This window comes from Carcharodon carcharias, chromosome 1 (genome assembly GCF_017639515.1).
Source record: "Carcharodon carcharias isolate sCarCar2 chromosome 1, sCarCar2.pri, whole genome shotgun sequence".
NCBI lineage: Eukaryota > Metazoa > Chordata > Chondrichthyes > Lamniformes > Lamnidae > Carcharodon > Carcharodon carcharias.
This window is the reverse complement of record NC_054467.1, coordinates 136024608-136043165: the sequence shown is the minus strand read 5'-3', so window position 1 is coordinate 136043165 and position 18558 is coordinate 136024608. Positions and strand designations below refer to the sequence as shown.

At 43.5% G+C, this 18558-nt stretch overlaps 1 protein-coding gene across 1 annotated transcript in view; it reads right to left on the bottom strand.

Moving 5' to 3' along the window:
* LOC121275349 (NACHT and WD repeat domain-containing protein 2) overlaps nucleotides 1–18558 on the bottom strand; it is a 154321-nt gene that overhangs the window by 44735 nt on the left and 91028 nt on the right. The window contains exon 4 of the mRNA XM_041182858.1: nucleotides 9635–9838. Within this exon, the coding sequence (XP_041038792.1) occupies nucleotides 9635–9838 (204 nt within the window). The remainder of the gene's footprint in view (nucleotides 1–9634; nucleotides 9839–18558) is intronic.

The following is an 18558-nucleotide window of genomic DNA, read 5'->3' as shown; positions in this document are numbered from 1 at the left end:
AATTGGGATGTTCATTGATGATTGTACAGTATTCAGTTACATTTACAATTCTTCAGAAAATAAAGTAGTCTATGCCCGCATGCAGCAAGACTTGGACAGCATCCTGGCTTGGGCTGATTACCAGCAATGGCAATGCTTGCTTTTCCATTGCCTGTTGGGCATGCACAATTGGTAGCCCCGGAAGTGGATGTGAAATCTGCTTCCAGGCAACTTCGAGTGGTAAATACGATTTTACGTTGCCGGTCCAATTAAGAGCCGCCCAGCATGGATCGCGTCTTTTTGTTGGTTTTTGGGCTGTGCAAGGGCAGGATCTCGTCAGGCGCTGGGTCCAATGGGGATATGGTGAAGGATTAAAAAGTACCGGAGTCCGTTTCCTGACGACTGTCAGTCTCCACGGAGGGAACTATACATTTCAGGACACCCTCTGGATGCAACAGTGGCAGCAACACCTGCTGGGCACACCAGGCTGGAGGGCAAGGCCGGTGGGCACGCTGTCCCCTGGTTTTCTGACATATGCGTGGCCATCTTGTCCAGGCAATGAGTTCTTAATGCCCAGGGATGGCAAGAGGAGACCCCCACACCTGACCAAGAAGGGCAGGGATGGCAGCCGAGGTGAGTGGGCATGAATCCGGCACACATGTGGCAGTGCTACAAACACTTCAGCAATCTTCTGCACTCCTCAAGGGTGAGCACTGAGTTGGCCTGGAACTGTGTGGAGTACAAGTGTGTCTGTCAAATGGCACTGAAACCTGTGCCTGCTAAGGCTGGGACATCTGCCCCCTTGGCTTGGATGCATTGAAGGATGAGGTTTGCTAAAATGACGTGCATGGTTACCTGGTTCTTGAGGGTGGCGGGGGGTTGGGGTGGAACAGGCTGGAATGGTGCTGCAGGTAGAGTCAGTTCTAATGATTTCCCTTCTGCCCATTCAGGAAAAGCAAAGTCATGCTGCTGGTGAGAGATCACAGACGGGTGGTGGGGTCCTCATCATGATGCGCTATGAGACGGATGCTCTCGAGCTGGAATGCCAGCATGGCACAAGGATCGCTGGCCCTGGAGAGGCAGGGGTCTCTGATGAAAGTAAGACTCCAGTGATCAGTTGAGAGACGGGCGTAACTTCCCAAAATATAGAGTGGCGTCAAATCAACTGAGACGTTATAAGAAAGAGTGCCCAATGAAGGGACAATCATAATGCCTCAACCATGGTGTCAGCAGCCCATCTCACATGCACAATAGTATGTGACAAGTGAAATCAATGATGTTTTGATTTCCTCCATCAGGTGCGCCATTCTCAAGAGGATGCAGGGACCCAGAGGACCCCCTCCTTTGACTCCAGAGGAGGGCCCACAGCCAGATCCACCCACATCACATCCTGTCTCAGAACCAGGCACCTATGCACATATATGCATGTTAGTGGGCATTAGGTCGTCGGTTCCAATGAGGGCACAGCACACTCACATGAGGAGCAAGCAGAGGTAGAGGGAACCAGGGGCGCCGGTAGTTGGAGGACTGCTAGAGACCAGGACCATGCTGAGTCTGAGGCTGATGGTGAGCCTCGGGAGTTGTCAATCAGGATGCAGATGCTGGATGGCCAGTGGGATTCATGGGAGGATCTGGCAGAGATCCTTGAGGGTCTGTGTGCCGTGGTCTCCATGTTAGAAGAATTCATGTGGAGCGTGAGCACTGTGTTGGCCTGGAGATCCGATGTACAGCCTCCTCCATTGCGAAAGGGGCGACTCATGGCGAGCAGCTCCAGGAACAGAATCAGAGTTTCTGGGGTTGTGTTCAGACCTGCAAGTCCACCTACTGGCAGTGACCTCAGCAGGTCACTACCAGTGAGAGAGATGGATGGGGCACCTAGTCTTTCTGCTAGGCGCCCGTCTATCAATGGTCAATAGGGAGGTTCGAATGGACCACATGCTGGCAGACCAACTGCTTGTTGTCTCTGTGGGCTCCTGTCAAAGTGCTCTGAACAACAGCCACAGCTCCTCTGGCCCTCTGCCAGTGACTGTGGCATCTGATGAGGTCACCACAACTGAGGAGCGCCCAGCCATGTTGCTGGATGTGCTCTCCAGGTGGTGCCTGCACAGGCTCCGCTGGCCAAAGGACAAGGTCACCAGGGCTGACAAGACATCACAGTCAGCAGGCTGCCTCCAATGCTGCTGCCAGCGAGAGGTTTGCGGGGGGGGTGGTGGTGGTGTGGGACGGTGGTGGGCACCAAGACGCAGCACTCATAAATCTAAATTTAAGTCACCATGAGCCCAAGAGGGGGTTTTCACAGGTGAGATTATTTCATTTGATCAGTTTTATACCTCATTTCTGGGTGACTGTTAACACTATATATTTTATGTTCCTTTTGTTTAACACTCGAGACTATATAAATATTGATTCTGTTTTCATGGCCTGAGTGTTCTTCATGTATTTCATAGGTCCTCGGGACAGCAGTGGCTTATGATAGATGGTAAGGGCTGAAAACTTTATTACAAAGATGTGATTCACCACTGGGGTCATAGTATGGCCTCATCAGGAATGTTTAGTATGGAGGAGTCACCCTTGACATGTGTTTTAAGCTATGCCTCGGGTGCCTAGATGAACCTCTGGAGAATCAAGGCTTCCCTGCTGTCCCTGCCTCCCCTATGCCTCACCCGGCTCCTCATCAGAACCATCACTTGAGTCTTTCTCAGCGGTCTGCAGAGGTACATTGCTACCCTCATCCTCCAATGGGGCCCTTCTTTATTTATTCGTTCATGAGATGTAGGCGTCATTGGCAAGGCCAGCATTTATTGCCCATCTTTAATTGCCCTTGAACTGGGTGGCTTGCTAGGTCCTTTCAGAGGGCAGTTAAGAGTCAACCACACTGCTGTGGATCTGGAGTCACATGTAGGTCAGGCCAGGTAAGGATGGCAGATTTCCTTCCTAAAGGACATTAGTGAACCATCTGGGTTTTTACAACAATCAGCAATGGCTTCATGGTCATCGTTGCTGAGACTAACTTTCAATTCCAGATTATTACTTAAATTCAATTTCCACCAGCTGTAATGGTGGGATTTGAACCCTTGATCCCAGAGCATTAGCCTGGGCTTCTGGATTACTATTTCAGTGACGTTACCACTGCACCACTGTCTCCCCAAAGAAATTAATTTTGAGCCAGAGCCAGATTTTGCAAAACGCAGCAGACAATAACTATAAGAGACACGCGCTCTGGAGGATATTGCAGTGCACTCCTGATCGGTCAGGCATCTGAATCTCATCTTCTGCACCCTAGGGTCCTCTCAATCACAGCCCTTGTGGAGGCATGACTCCCATTGAACCTCATTTCTGCTTCTATTCTTGGGTGCCAGAGTGGCATCATGAGCCACCTTTTCAAGGATGGTCTTTGTCACCTAGGAGCCAGCCATCCAACTGAGCTGGTGCGACAAACAGCCTTGGCACCTGGGAATGTTGCAGAATGTAGGCATCATGGGAGCTGCCAGGATACCTTGCACATATTTCCAGAATCTGTGTCTTGTGATCGCAAACTAACTGCATGTTCATGAAGGCACCCGGCTCACATGGATGCTTTGATGGCCACATGAGTACAGTCAATGCCTCGCTGTATGCGGTGGGGGTGGGGGGAGGGGTGCGGGGGGGCTGTTGGGGGGGGCGCTGCAATTGCTGCAAAGCCTCTGGCTCACTCAGCCTGGTTGGTTTTGTTGGTCTGGAAATGAATGAGTGTCATGACCCAACTGAAGAGAACATCAGTGGCCAGCTTGACACAGCTGTGGGCAGCAGACTGGGGCACATAACATAGATCCCCACTGACCCCTGGAAAGAACCGGCGGTGAAAAGGTTGAGGGCTACTGTGACCTTTAGAGCCACTGGTATATGGTGACCACCCACACAGTTGGAGGCAATCTCTGATCCAATCTGATTATAATCTCCATGGAGAGGCGGAGCCTCCTTCGGCACTGGACCTCAGACATGGTGAGGTAGCTGAAGTGCTGCCTGTAGAATCTAGATGCAGGATAGTGGCTTCTGCTGCAAACCCTTCCGCCTTGCTCTTCTTGCTGGCCCTGCACCCCATCTGGCTGTACCTCTCCTCCCACAGGTCGCTCCCTAGGACGTTGTCTGTAGATACCTGACCTCCTCTCCCTTCTGCCTCTCCTGTTCTCTTCAGGGGAGGTCTCACCAGCGGAATATACTATACCCATTTGCTGCAGTGCAAATGGCACTTCCGTGCACTGAAGGGTACACTCGGCAGAAAGCCTCCAAGAAAGTTGGAGGGATAAAAGAGTTCTCAAAAAAAAAGCTAGCAATGCAAAGAGCCCTGCAGAAAATACAGAGAAACCTATGAGCTATCAGAAACAAACCAGCAGCAAACTCTCACCTTAGATTAGAAAGGGCACCTGGGTGTCCTCAGGCTGGCATGGACAAGATGGGCCGAATGGCCTCCTTCTGTGCTGTAACTTTCCTATGGTTCTAAACTCCTAATTATTCACACTGCCAGGGCTCTGGTCCCCTTTTATCCCACCTTGGAATGAGAAATCCATTGAATCAGAATGGCTGCCTACCCATGCTGCCTGTGCAACTATCGGAAAACCACATGGGCAACATAAAATTCAAGGCAATTGGCTTTTCAAATGGGCTTAATTGCCCATTTAATTGTCGCAGGGCGCGCTTCTGACTCCTGTGTGTACCTGCTGACTGCAATATGGCGTGAGGGCTCAATGACGTCGGGACGTTTGCCTGACGTGTTCTTGCGCTCATTCAGATCAGCTGGGTGTCCATATGCGCAATGCAATATTGTGGCCTAAGTATCAGATTAGAATGCATTAATAAATTCCAGTTTTTTTTTTCTATTTTAGAAGCAAGCTTGCAGATTGATTAACATTGACAACTTATGGATACAATTAGGTGTTTCCCCAGCTTGAAAACTTGATAATTTCTGAACACCGTGGGCATCCTGCTAAATTGAGCTGTAAAATCACAATGCCTCTATATGGTACAAGAGGGACTTATTCACAAGTCATCCAATTTAGCTCAAATTGAACAATGCTAAATTTGGATGTGCTGCCACAACCCAGTTTTTTTAATGTTGCCATATATGTCAAAAAGCAAAAGGCCCTATGGGTACATTTAATTGCTCTATAGTAGTAAGACATTTTCAGAGAGACCTGAAGCAAGGGACACAAAAAAAAACATTCAAATTGGCAACAAAAATGGCCCAATTCTTTACAGCATTACACAATGAATTGTTTTGATGAATTGGCAACAGAAGGAGAAACAGAATAATAGATACAGTTACTTCATAATATTAAAATTGTCATATTTTGATTAATTCTGTGCTCCTCAATGGTGAGAGACCTCATGGGCTATGAACAAAATACATTTTTATTCTTTTGTACTTAGTTCCAAATTTGACTATTAGCCCTGAGACCAGGGAATTGTTTGGGCCAAATGCTAAATACTTTGCTCTAACAAGTCCCTTAACACTTCATAAAATTCTAGACTGCACCAGTGTGACAGTTCTGTTTCCCAAGCCACCTCCTCTCATCGTCTATTTTTGACAATAAGATTGACAATAACACATACATTTCATACAACTTTCTGTTGTGAATCTGTATGCACTAGATTGAGATAGCTGGGGGCTTATTTTACGTAGAAAAAGTATAACAATCAGACTGGGGTTATAGGGTGAATTTAGCTTCATTAGTGCAATGATAGGACTATGTCAATCCCTTACAGGAAGGGCTTATGCAGAATTGGAAATAAATATGTAAATATATTGTTCTTTTCATCCTGCAAATTTTGTTACCCCCACCTCCAATTCTCAAAGTGCTATCACCTTGCTGGGGCATAGTTCTATGGTTGTTGGATGCCCACTCCCATTTCAAACAAGAAGTCATGATCCATGTGTAAACCTTGGTGGTCACAATTGGTGGTTATTCTACTGCAGTTTACTTCAACAGCACCTTCCTATGGACAGCAATAGAGGGGCAGGGGTGGGGGGCAGAAAGCAGGGGAATGGGCTAATTTGAAAGAACTGACTCAGGCATGATGGGTCAAATGGCCTCTTTCTAGCTTGGATTTCTGCTCCCTAGTCAGGTGCGCGGAGTCAGGAAATTTCCCGACTCTGCAAACCTGACTCAGGAAATTTCCTGACTCTGCAAACCTGACTCAGGGAAACTTCCAGAACGGCTCGATTTTCATTCTGGGGGCAGGTGCTAACTGGAGTCGGGCCCACTGCCCCCAGAAACATTGAAGTGACAGCCATGAGGCTACTGAGTGCTGGGGTGGGCTGGTTAAAAGGCTCACCTCAGTGCTCTGGGACTTATTTCCAGTCATAATAAAAATAGTAATGCCCTGTAACCCTCACACCTCACACCCTTGCCTTTGCACCCTCCATGCCAACTCACCCAGCACCCACCAAATGCTGACCTCAGGAGCCATGCTGAGATGAAATAAAATAAAATTCAAAGTATCTATTACAGACTTCACTATATTAAAAAACACATTGATAAAAGCTCATTCGATATATTAAATCCTTCAAGTGCTTAATCCCTTTTATAAAAACAAACATTTGTATTCAGGGCCCTACATCAAAGACAGATAATCCATTTGTAACCACTTGGAGCTGTCAATCAAGTTGTGAAATTACAGGCCTCCCAATGTTATAATAGCTTGTGGAAGCAACCAAGCAGTACTAATGCTATAATGATAACCTTCAGTTTTATGTCAATAAACGTCTATTGAAATTATGATTTGTTTATTTATAAATTTCATTTAAATGAGGGACACAGCAACCTTTTTTTTCAAAATTTAAAGAACAGGGGGTTTAAATGACTTGACAGTTTTAAAGGCCTTATTAACCTTTTACGTACATTCATGTCTAGCCCTAACAATACCAGAAGGGTGCCTGATCTCTCCAAAGGGGTGCCTGACCTCCTCGAAGAACTCCAGTAGCATTAGACTTTTTCTCAAATTTGTAAAGCCCACAAGTTGTATTTCAAAAACCTGGGTAATGAAAATTGCTTCTGAGTGAAGACTGCTGCATTTTAAAATGTGGTGCTGCCTTCATGAACCGTGGATGTGTGAACTATATCTCGTCTCCAATCTCCCTACCAGCAAAAATGGTTGGTGCCAAACATGGGGTGGGACTTCCAGATTCGGGGCCATGGTGCCATTTTGGCTAAGGCACAGAGTCCTTCTGACTGCATGAAAATTTGGGCCTCTATTTTGTATGTTCCTATGTTCAATGTTATGGAACACCATTACCTCCAAGTTATCCTCCAAGCAACATGACTAGGTGCATATACCACTGTTTGTTCAATGTCACTGGCTCAGAACTTTAGAATTCCCTACTTCACGCCATCATCAAAGAGAAGGTCCAACAGTACTTTCTCAGGGCAACTAGAGATGGCTAATAAATGCAATCCTTCCAGCATTTCCATTGGCTAAAGTTAGGGGAGCTGAAGACATTTTCCAATTTTAAAATTTCTGGCTGAAGGGATCAACTCTTGGGCAGATTTAAATTTCAAATGACCCTTTGTCCACCACCTCAATATTGTATGAGAGGAGTACACTAATGTTCTCAACATTTTTCTACCATTAACAGATTATTTGCATTTGCCAATCTATGAGGGTGGAGTATGCAATATTCACTTCTGATTGTAAATCTTAGGATTGGTCCTAAGAGGTGACAGAATGGCACACTGTCTAATTTTCTGATTCCAGATGTTATGCTGAGAAACTGGCACAAGTCCAGTGGAAAGTTTGGGCTTCTTCCGTGTTTTCTTAGTTTATTTTTAGTCATTTTTCAGGTTGACACACAAGAGTATCTAGAAAATGGAGGAAAATGATAACGAAGTATCTGATTTAAAGAAAATGGTTGATATGTGAGGACTGATACACTAATTTCACCTACAGGCAGACATGCATTCTCCTATTTGAATAGCTTGAAACCAACCTACACTATACTGTAGATTAGGATTCTATGTTTACATTTTGTGTCTTCTGGGTAACCTGAAGTCCATCTACAGTTCAGGAATATTCTACATTATTACACTATTGCACCTGCCTCATTTTTGATTTTCTTGCTAGGCCTAATTGTAGTGATGAAGTTTGCTGGTGTACATGCTGTGCAAATAGAATGTGGAAGGAAATTGAGACCATCACATCAAACTCAAACGATAGTCTGTCTGTATCAGGCACTTCGAAGATTGTAGAAAGAAACAGATTGAATTTGGTTTCAGCATCCTGATGCTCTGGGTAGTTCCACATGATGTGGTTTTAACAAGAGAAAAATGGCTCCTGATGAACTCAGCACAAAGAAGCACATTTTTTGAGACTGAATATTAACCTATCCCTGGAATTTAGCACAATTCAACCAATCACCTTCAAACTTGCAAAAGGCCAGGCTGTTTTGGAACAGCATTCATAAAGCCTCCTTTAGATGGAATTTTAAATATCTATCACCATAACAATATGATCACATTTCTGCTGTGTGTCTGGTCAGTTGGCCTATGGTTCAGTGCAAACAGCACATTATTTTGAGATGGTGGGGGTAATTAAAAGTGAGAAACATCAATTATGTGAATAATACAAATGTTGTGATCTGCTGGAAGTTTGACTTCGCAGATCAACAATACAGGTTTTCAGGAAAATAAATATGTGTCCTGACATGATCACTGTTCCATAGTTTGTTGAACAATTGCATAAATTGGCCTTGTGGGTCTGAAATTTTGCAACTAGTCTACAGGGGATGAATTATAGGTGGGCTAGAATATCTGCCTACTCAATAGCCATGTGTCTGTCCACCTTCCAGGGTAATGGAAGCTACGTAAATTGGGCCCCCATTGCAATTTCACGCTGGCTGGCCAATTAATGGCCAGCCAGCGTAAATCGTCTGCTGAAATGCTCAGCGCTGCCTGGGCTGGGGCAGAGGAGGGCAAGCGCGGAAGTCAGTGCATGTGCATGGCTGCACTCATTGAAAGCTCTCTGAAGGCACTGAGCTACCTCAGGGCACTGAAAATTTCTAACATTAAAACTAAAGATTTTAAAATTAAGATAAACATGGCCCCTCATGTAACTCCGTCACATGAGCAAAGACATTAAAAATGAGACTTAGAAATTTTAATTTTATTTTTAATTAACATTGGAAACCTCATCCCACCCATGGATGAGGTTTCCTCAAAAATCCAAAGGGTGCTTGGCCTTTTCGCCCGCCAACTATAAGGTTGGACGGGCAGGGCAAAATTCACTTTAATTAATTTATTAATGGGCTAAACAGCCTTCCTAATTGTCGGCAGGCGCGCTGCCGACTCACACGTATGCCCATCGACCGAAATATCACGCGAGTGCACGATGATGTCGGGATGCTCACCGTACGTCATCGCGCACTATTTCACGCTCGTGCGCGTCGAGCACGCGCCCACACGTCAAGCTGAAAATCCAGCCCATGGTTTTTGATAGATAGTTTCGCTGAGCACATTTTAAACAGTATGCTGTACTTAAATCATGAACTGAAAAATTTTGTTAAGAAAAATAACTTCAAGAATTTTCATAAAGAGATACAAAAATTGCAAAAACATTCACAGGGAACTGCGATAAATAAATAAACCAATATATTGAAAACACTTGGAATGCTTTAAAACTGTACCACATTCTGGTAATTTTTCAGCATTTCAGACTTCGGTTTGAGGTAGTACGTTGGTGGGACGGAATTTTCATCTCTACAGTACCACTCCTCCAAGATTTTTGTGTCCAGCTGTGCCTCCACAGCAGCATCCAGAATCATCTCAAATTCAGAAGTCTCAACTTCCCCGGGTAGGCGTATGCTACCATATTTTTCACCAAACAGTCCCTGTGAAATAACAAAGACATTAGTGTGTTAACATTGTTACATCTAGACCATAAAAGCTGATCAGAAGTCAGGGTTGATCTCATTGCTCACTCTTTACGATCTTGATAGATTTGCTATAATGGTCTGAGGGACTTTGATCAGCCCATTAAGATATTTGTTTAAAGTTATTCTGTAAATTAGGACAAAAAGTAACTGAAGGGGAAAGGGCAACATCATTCGGTCATGATGCTTTGTCATTTCTAGGGGAAAGGCATGGCTCCCTTTAGAGGTAAGGGGTACTCTTTAAAAGAAAGTCGCTATGGATGCAGGTGACAGACTGAGTGAATGTTGCCTCACTTGTGGCCTGAAAACTGGAATAGATTAAGAAAGACATTTGCTGGTTACAAAGGGCTGCCAAGGTAAATGGGTTTACGAGAGCCTTAATTTTACAATGTAGACCTGCAATGCATCTTAACTACATTTCATTCTAAACTTGGTGCACCCTCACCCTTCTTATTTTGGCAATTTTTCATCTTTCTTGACACAGGCATGCTCATGTTTTCCAGAATAGTGTGTAGTATTGTCACATCAATATGCTGACCCTGTGGCCTATTAAATGCAGCAAACGACAAGCACCAGGTTTGCTGAAAACACAAGGACCATCAATGCTGCATATTCCCACACTGAAAAGTGGATGGTATCCTGGGCGTTTAGGTGGCTTGTAACTTCTCTCACATTCATCTTTCCAACTTATGTTACTTTTATGCTTTCTTGCAGGAAAACACTGCACATACCAAGAATCAGTTAGGGGAATGTGAGAAGTATCAGGAAAGCTGCAAACCTTGATTCATAAGGGGAGAGCTATGTCAATTCTGGCCATGGATAACATAGAAATGCAAGGGTGGGGGCTGGTGGAGAATGAAGTCAATGGCCTCAGCCACAGTCATTTTTTGCTTTCAATTCCTTATCTTATTCACTCAATCATCTCAACAATGAATTGAAAATGAGCTTTGAACAGTTTGGTCATACTGAATATTTTAATTATAAATTCAAACAGTGCTAAAAAAATTAAATAATGCTTTAATGTAGGCTTATACTTGTTGTGGTGAGTCAAAATCTTAATTCCCCACAATAAAAATGTAATATTCTGAAGTAAACCCATAGAACACAAGAAATAGGAGCAGCTTTAGGCCACTCGGTTTGCCTAGGTTTAATTACCATTTCTGTTATATGACTCTGTCCTGTTCAAAATCTGATACATTGAGGCAGATTTTTGTCACCGCCTGAGCAGTAATCTGAGGAAGTGGATTGCCCAATATCCCAATGAAATCAATGAGATCTGCTCCCCCAGATTATGGTAGAAGTTTTGAGGACAAAGATTTACCTCATTATTGTTCCAAAACCTGTACAGACCAATAACATTTTTTAAAACAAACTTTTCATTGGTAGCTGAAAGGACGATAAAACAAGATTTCACATTTTAAGACTTTTAATGTAACAGCCAGATTAAAAGCACTATTGAGTAAACACCATTTTCATAGGAAACTTATACTTTAAACCACAGGACAGAACTTTCCCCTTTTACTTTTAACCCGACTGAAATACCCACTTCACAGGTATACTTTACACCAACCCTTAAGTAGTCATACAATTCTCCTGGAACTGGTCCAAAGTGATTCTCAGCTTCCCAGGGTTTGCATCCATTCCTTTCCTTTCCCAGCCTTGTAATCGTTAACCCTAGAATTCTCTTTCATGGTGAGGGATTATCCTGGAGATTCTTCCTGTAGCGCATGCTAGACGAATCTTCCAGCCTTATTTCAAATCCTCACGAATTTGGTCTTTTCACTCCAAGCTTGAGCTCCCACTACATTCCTACATGGTGAACCATAGAGACTTAAGGCCTCTAGCTGCCACCTCTCTCCCAGATCCTGGTAGACTGCCTGTGTCTGAGAGTTTCAGAGATATCTTAGAAACTTCCCAACTTTCAAAGCTCATCTCCATGGCAACGTGAATCACATGTGTCTTGTATCCAGCTAGAAATGCTGATTAGTTATCCTTGAGACCCCCAATTCTCTTTTATCTTGGAAGTAAATGGACAGTTTAAAGTACATAACCACTTACAACCTGACATTCTCAGCACTTCTCTGGAACTTGGAGACTAGAAGTCTAGCTACCATAAATACAGATGCTGCTGCCATTGTTTCCAAGTGTGAACACCTTACAGCTCCCTTCCAGCAAAACAACCCAGGCCTCCGTTTAATCTTTAACAGCCATGGCACTCAGTCCTGTTGTTAGGCAGACTTCAGAACAGGTCACATGACTTCCTACATTTTAGCCTAAATTAAAGACACTGTCCAAAAAGATTACAATCTTATAAACCTTATATTTATAACAATATGCTCAGCTAGTGGCCCTGTTATTAATATAGCATACTCTTTGTATATCTGTCCAAGAACAACATAGTTTAAACCTCCTAAATCTATTGCCAGAAAGGATTAACTTGAATGGAATGGTCCTTTATTTTTTTCTCTTGCAGGTGGAGAGGTCAGGTGAACAGAGCAGTGTCAAATGGAATTCAACCCGGAAAAGTGAGAGATAATGCACTTGCGGAGGCCTAACAAGGCAAGGGATTACACTATGAATGGTAGGACTCTGGAAAGTTGGTGGGCATATCCACAGATCCCTGAAGGTAGCATGGCAGGTAGATAAGGTGTTTAAGAAGGCATATGGGATACTTGCCTTCATTAGCCAAGGCGTAGAATACAAGAGCAGGGAGGTTATGCTGGAACTGTATAAAACGCTGGTTAGGCTACAACTGGAGTACTGCATGTAGTTCTGGTTACCACATTATAGGAAGGAGAGGCTGCAGAGAAGATTTACCAGGATGCTGCCTGAGCTATGAGGAATGATTGGATAGGCTGGGGTTGTTTTCCATGGAGCAGCGAAGGTTGAGAGGGGACCTGATAGAGGTGTATAAGATTGAGGGGCATAGATGGGGTGGATAGGAAGGCACTTTTTCCAATAGTAGAGGAGTCAATAACCAGGGGGCATAGATTTAAGGTAAGAAGTAGAAGGCTAAGAGGGGAGTTGAGGAGAAATGTTTTCACCCAGACGGTGATGGGAGTCTGGAACTCACTGCCTGAAAGGGTAGTTGAGTCTGAAACTCTTGTAGCATATAAGAAGTATTTAGATATTCATTTGTATTGCCATAGCCTCCAGGGCTGTGGGTCAAGTGCTGGAAAAAGGGATTAGTGTAATCAATTCTTTGTTGACCGACATGGGCATGATGGGCCGAATGGCTTCCTTCTGTGCTGTAAATGTCTTATGAGTCTATGAGGGAGAATTAGATGGGTCACTGCTCTTCCAGTTCCCTGCCAGTAGATTCCATTGCTGAAAATTTCAGTTAGAAGGGATGATCCCAACCAAATATGGACAGGTGTATTGTAATGGGGAACAAATAGACAGGATAATATCATGCATTATATTTCACATTATTTGCAGTCTAACAATGCTGTGTGCAAGAAATGCCGATAAGATCTCAGTATCAAGTTTTGCAAAGGATCATGGGTAGGGAAGAATGATTCAATTATTTACAGGGGGCATTTTAACATTTTAAAAATAGGCTTTATCAGCTCTCCTGGATAATCTCTGCTGTTGCAAGGAGCCAGCAACAACTTGTAGAATCACAGAATGGTTTCAACACTGGAGGCTTTTCAGCCTATTGTCTGTACTAGCTCTCTGAAGGAGCAATTCACCTAGTGCCACACTCTTGTCTTATCCGGGCAGTCCTGCAAAATTTTCCTTTTCAGATAATTATCCAATTCCCTTTTAGAAGCTTCAGTTGACCCAGCCTCCATCAGACTGTCAGGGAGTGCATTCCAGATCCTAACCACTTGCATTTATAATAACACTTCTAACACACCTTCCAAAGCCACAACAATTTCCTGTCCCCCTACTTGAGGTGGGCATTCCATCAGCAACACAAGTGACTCCCACAGCAGCCTTCATTCTGATAATGACCCTGAGGAATGAACCTAGGTCAGAGACACTAGAAACAAGTCAGAGAGTCACTATGACACGGGGCCATTCGGCCCATTGAGTTCATGCCAGCTTTCTGTAGAGAAATCCAGTCTGTTCCATTCCACTACTCCATCCCCATAGCCCTGCAAGTTTATTTCCCTCAAGTTGCCATCCAAATATCTTTTGAAAGCATTTATCCTCTCTACATTCACCACCCCTGTAAGCAGCGAGTTCCAGACCATTACCACTTGCTGCATTTAAACATTTACCCTCACATTCCTTCTGTACCTCTTTCCCAAAACCTTAAATCTGCATCTCCGTATCCTTTTACCATTGGCTAACGGGATCAGTCTTTCTTTGTCTACCTCATCAAAACCTAGCATAATCTTGTATCCATCTAGCAAATCTACCATCAATCTCCTTTGTTCTAAGGAGAACAATCCTAGCTTAACTAACCTTATCTTGTAGCTAAAATCTCTCATTCCTGGAACCACCCTGGTAAATCATCTCTGTACTCTCTCAAGTACCCATCCTTCCTGAAGTGTGGTGACCAAAACTTGGTGCAATACTCTAGTTGTGGCCTATTAAAAGCTTTACAAGTCTCTCTTTGATTTACTAATCATTCTCAGAATCACAAAATTGTTACAGTGCAGGAGGCCATTCGGCCCATCGTGTCTGTACCAGGCCTCTAAACGAGCATTATGATTTAGTGCCACTCTCCTTCCTTTTCCCCGTATCGTTGCACATTGTTTCTATTCAAATAATCATCTAATGCCCTCCTGAATGTCTCGATTGAACCTGCCTCCACCACACTTCCAGGCAGTGCATTCCAGACCCGAACCACTCACTGTGGGAAAAAGTTTTTTCTCACATCACATTTGCTTCTTTTGCAAATCACTTTAAATCTGCACTCTCTCATTCTTGATCCTTTTATGAGTGGGAACAGTTTCTCCCTATCCACTCTAACCAGCCCCCTCATGATTTTGAATGCCTCTATCAAATCTCCTCTTAGCGTTCTCCGCTCTAAGGAGAACAGTCCCAGCTTCTCCTATCTACCTTTGTAACTGAAGTTTCTCCTCCCTGGAACCATTCTTGTAAACCTAATACTCTCAATTCATCCTGTCACTTTCAATGATCTCGAGGTAGCGGAAAATCACTTTCCCTCCACTTCCAGCAGCCAACTTGGACCTGATTCTATGAACTAACTGGTTAGCCCAATGCACATATTTATAATTATTTTATTGTACTAAGTCTTTCCATGCTGAATTAAAATAATTCGGCACAGGATTGTGTCAGAATCAGTAAGCAGTTATCTGAATTATGGAAGTTTCACAAGTTGTTCAAGTATATGGCATCTTACTGTATCTTGAGAGCTGTATTCCCAGCTGAAACCCTATGAACAGAGACACTAATTTATGGTAACTCAATAATTCAAATTCTATTATTGTGTGGAATTAGGGGATTTTTTTAATTGGGTTTAGTGATTTATTGCATGATTCAGGCTGTTATAATTAGGCCCAGTTATTTTGGTGGCTGAATTCAAAACCTATTTCCATTATATAAAGGATTATGGAATATTCTGGGATTTAAAAAAAAAAAATCAGTGTTTTCAACATTATATTCTGCAACTCCATCAATATTAATGTAAAACTGCAATCTGAGAACTGGCCTAACCTGTGATTTTTAAAAATGGCATTCTACAAACATTCCACTAGATGGCAGTCTAGCCAGCCTTTTAACTGGTGCATTGCATCCTACCTGACCAATGCCATTTTCTGTTGGAACATGAAAAATGTAGATTGAAGTGCATGCAAAGGCTGGCAAAATGTAATTATTTATGTACAGTGTAATGAGAATCTCCAGGAGCTGGAGACCATCATCCATCAAACTAGATGTACATAGCAGGGATCAATGAAGGCCAATTGTTCTGTCAGGAAAGTCCAATATGATTATCTATGACCTCTGTTCTGTTTGATGAAATTCCAGGAAAGATTGAATTGTTTAAGATATATAAGCCAGCATGCCTGAAATTGTTCAAAAACCTAACAAACCCAAGCCAGCCAAGTTTAAACATTTTATGCTGCGTGACAGTTGTTTATATCTCGGACAGGGAGAAATTCAGACTGTGACACCATATCCTTTTAGTCATGCATTAAATGAAATCTTGTGTAGAACCTGGATTTTAGCTTGAAGGGACAGCCTAAATCCCAGCACCAAATGCAAAATCAAAGATATAATAAATACTATAATTACCCATTGCTTTTTAAGAATATTTTTGTTTAACCAGTTGGGTGACTGTTCTACTTCCGTGGTGCAGATACCGAGCTTCATGCTCCAGGAGCACTGAAGGTGAACATTTATCCCTGTCAGGTGCTAATAATGACCTAATTCAGCAGACCAGCCAATGAGAAGTTGAGTCCACTGATGCAAGGCTTAATTAATGCTGTAAGGTTGTACGTTGTCTCATGAAAAGGTCTAGAGGGCTTGGGTATGGTTGAACAATAACTGTTTATTAATAACACATAGCTATATACATATATACTGGATAAAGTCCTGATTAGGTGCTATCTTCTTGCCGACTTCTACCAGACTCACCACCACACACTCCCATGTGACTCTACATCATGTGGGCAGTACAGTGTCACATTAACCCTTATAGTCCTGAACACACTAATACTGCAATTAATACAGACAAAGTGCTCATAGAAACACTATTACTTTGTCATGGCTGAGGGAAGTGAGGTAGGGAAGTAAGCATGAGTAAAAGAACTTCCCAGTTTATTTCCCTTTTTCTTAAACAGACTGGAAAAAAAAACCATGAGCAATGAGTACATATGAGTATGTTTGAACTTGTGGACTCCCACTTGGTAATGAAATATGAGTGCAGGATTGTCGTTAATGGATCTCTCAATTGGTTTTGAATAACAGGTGAATATTGTTAATGAGAATTAGTTTCCAGATAAACATTGCAACATAAATCTCTTTGGTGCTTTAATTGATGTGATGCTATCCTATTCAAAATGTTACAGAACTGCCACCATTTTGGATTAAACTACTCAAACTTTGGAGTAAGAGATAAAATTGGGCACCCCCTCAAAGGGCATGACAGTGCTTGAGCATGGCATAGGGTGCATGAGCAGTCTGAGGGAATGGGTGGAAGAGCAGAGCTTGGCATAGGAGGCATGAGTGGACATAGGGAGTGTATGCAAGGGCAGAACTTGGCATAGGGGACATGAGGGGATGTGTGGGAGGGCAGAATTTGGCATAGGAGGTGTGAGTGGACATAGGGAGTGTATGCAAGGGCAGGGCGTGGCATAGGGGACATGAGGGGGTGTGTGGGAGGGCAGAATTTGGCATAGGAGGCGTGAGTGGACATAGGGAGTGTATGGAAGGGAGAGCTTGGCATTGGGGCATGAGGGGGTGGGTGCGGGCATGAGGTGCCCCCCATCCACCCCCTATGTCCCCTCATACCCTTTATGCCAAGCTCTTCCCTTCCATATGGATGGGGCATGGGGAGTGTTTGGAGGGTGAACAGGGTATGAGAGGTGAGAGACTTTATGATTTTATTTTCACTGGGACAATGTCCCACTGCACTGAGGTGGGTCTGTTAAACAATCCACCTTGGCACCTGTCAGTCCTTGCGGCTGCCTCCGCACTTCTATCGGGGTTGTCTGGCCCGACTCCAGCTTGCACCCGGCCCCCAGCAATGAAGATCCCGTCTTTACAGGCACTTTCTCCCAAGGTGGGCAGCCCAAGACTGAAATTTTCCCAAGTCCCCCTACCCACCTCGAGGATGAAAATTCAGGTCTCAGTCTATTTACTCCATGCTGGAATTTTCCCATGACCAGTCACCCTGGCCTTGAAAATGCCAAATTAAGTAGAAAAAAAACTGAGCAAAAGCACTCAATTCCAGGGGACCTGATCGTTTGAGGGCAAGTGCAATAATATTTGCAAATTACAGTGATGATGTGTCACATGTTCACACCTCGACAAATATGATCCACCAGCATTGGAACTCTACAGTTTTGGTCACTGGAAATTCAGATGCACAATCCACGATTTTCCTGTCAATCTGACAGTCCTTCAGCAAATTTCCAGTGAGTAATCTGCTGCATATGAGGCCCTGGTGATGCATCCAAGGTACTAACTTTCACGACCTTGCTTTCAGCTTGAGCTCCCAAATTAGTCACTAAAATTTAGCTTCAAAAAAGTAAATTTCAAATGAAGAAATAAAGTGTTAGGAAATGCAGATAGTTTAAGGCAGTTATATTGGTATTTGTGGGTGTTAGGATGAGTTTTAGCTTTAATATTTAAGTTTGATTTGTATCTCTGCATCTGTGTTAAGAAAAGGTCAAATCAAGTTTTAGTTCCACTTTAAAAGGTGCATTTCTAATGAGAGTTTATGACTAAGAAAAGTTAAGCAAACACAAGAGTAGAAAAACTGGGTGGTTGCTTAGAAACAGCAGTTTTGAGTTCAGTTTTGAAGACAGCTGCCAAGCAGAAGCAACCTAAAAGGCTCAGTAAGCCAGTTCCAAGCTACAGTTGGTTGAAAACAGCTGCCATAGAGCGACTGGAGCAAAAGGGACAGATAACAAGTCCCAAGCCAAAAAAAGATAGTCCCCAAGAATCCAGGGGAGTGAAACAGGAGAAAGTCCCAAGCTGGCCTTCCAGTCAAAAGATGGAAAGGAGCCCGGAAAAGTCCAGTTCAGTGAAGTTAAGAG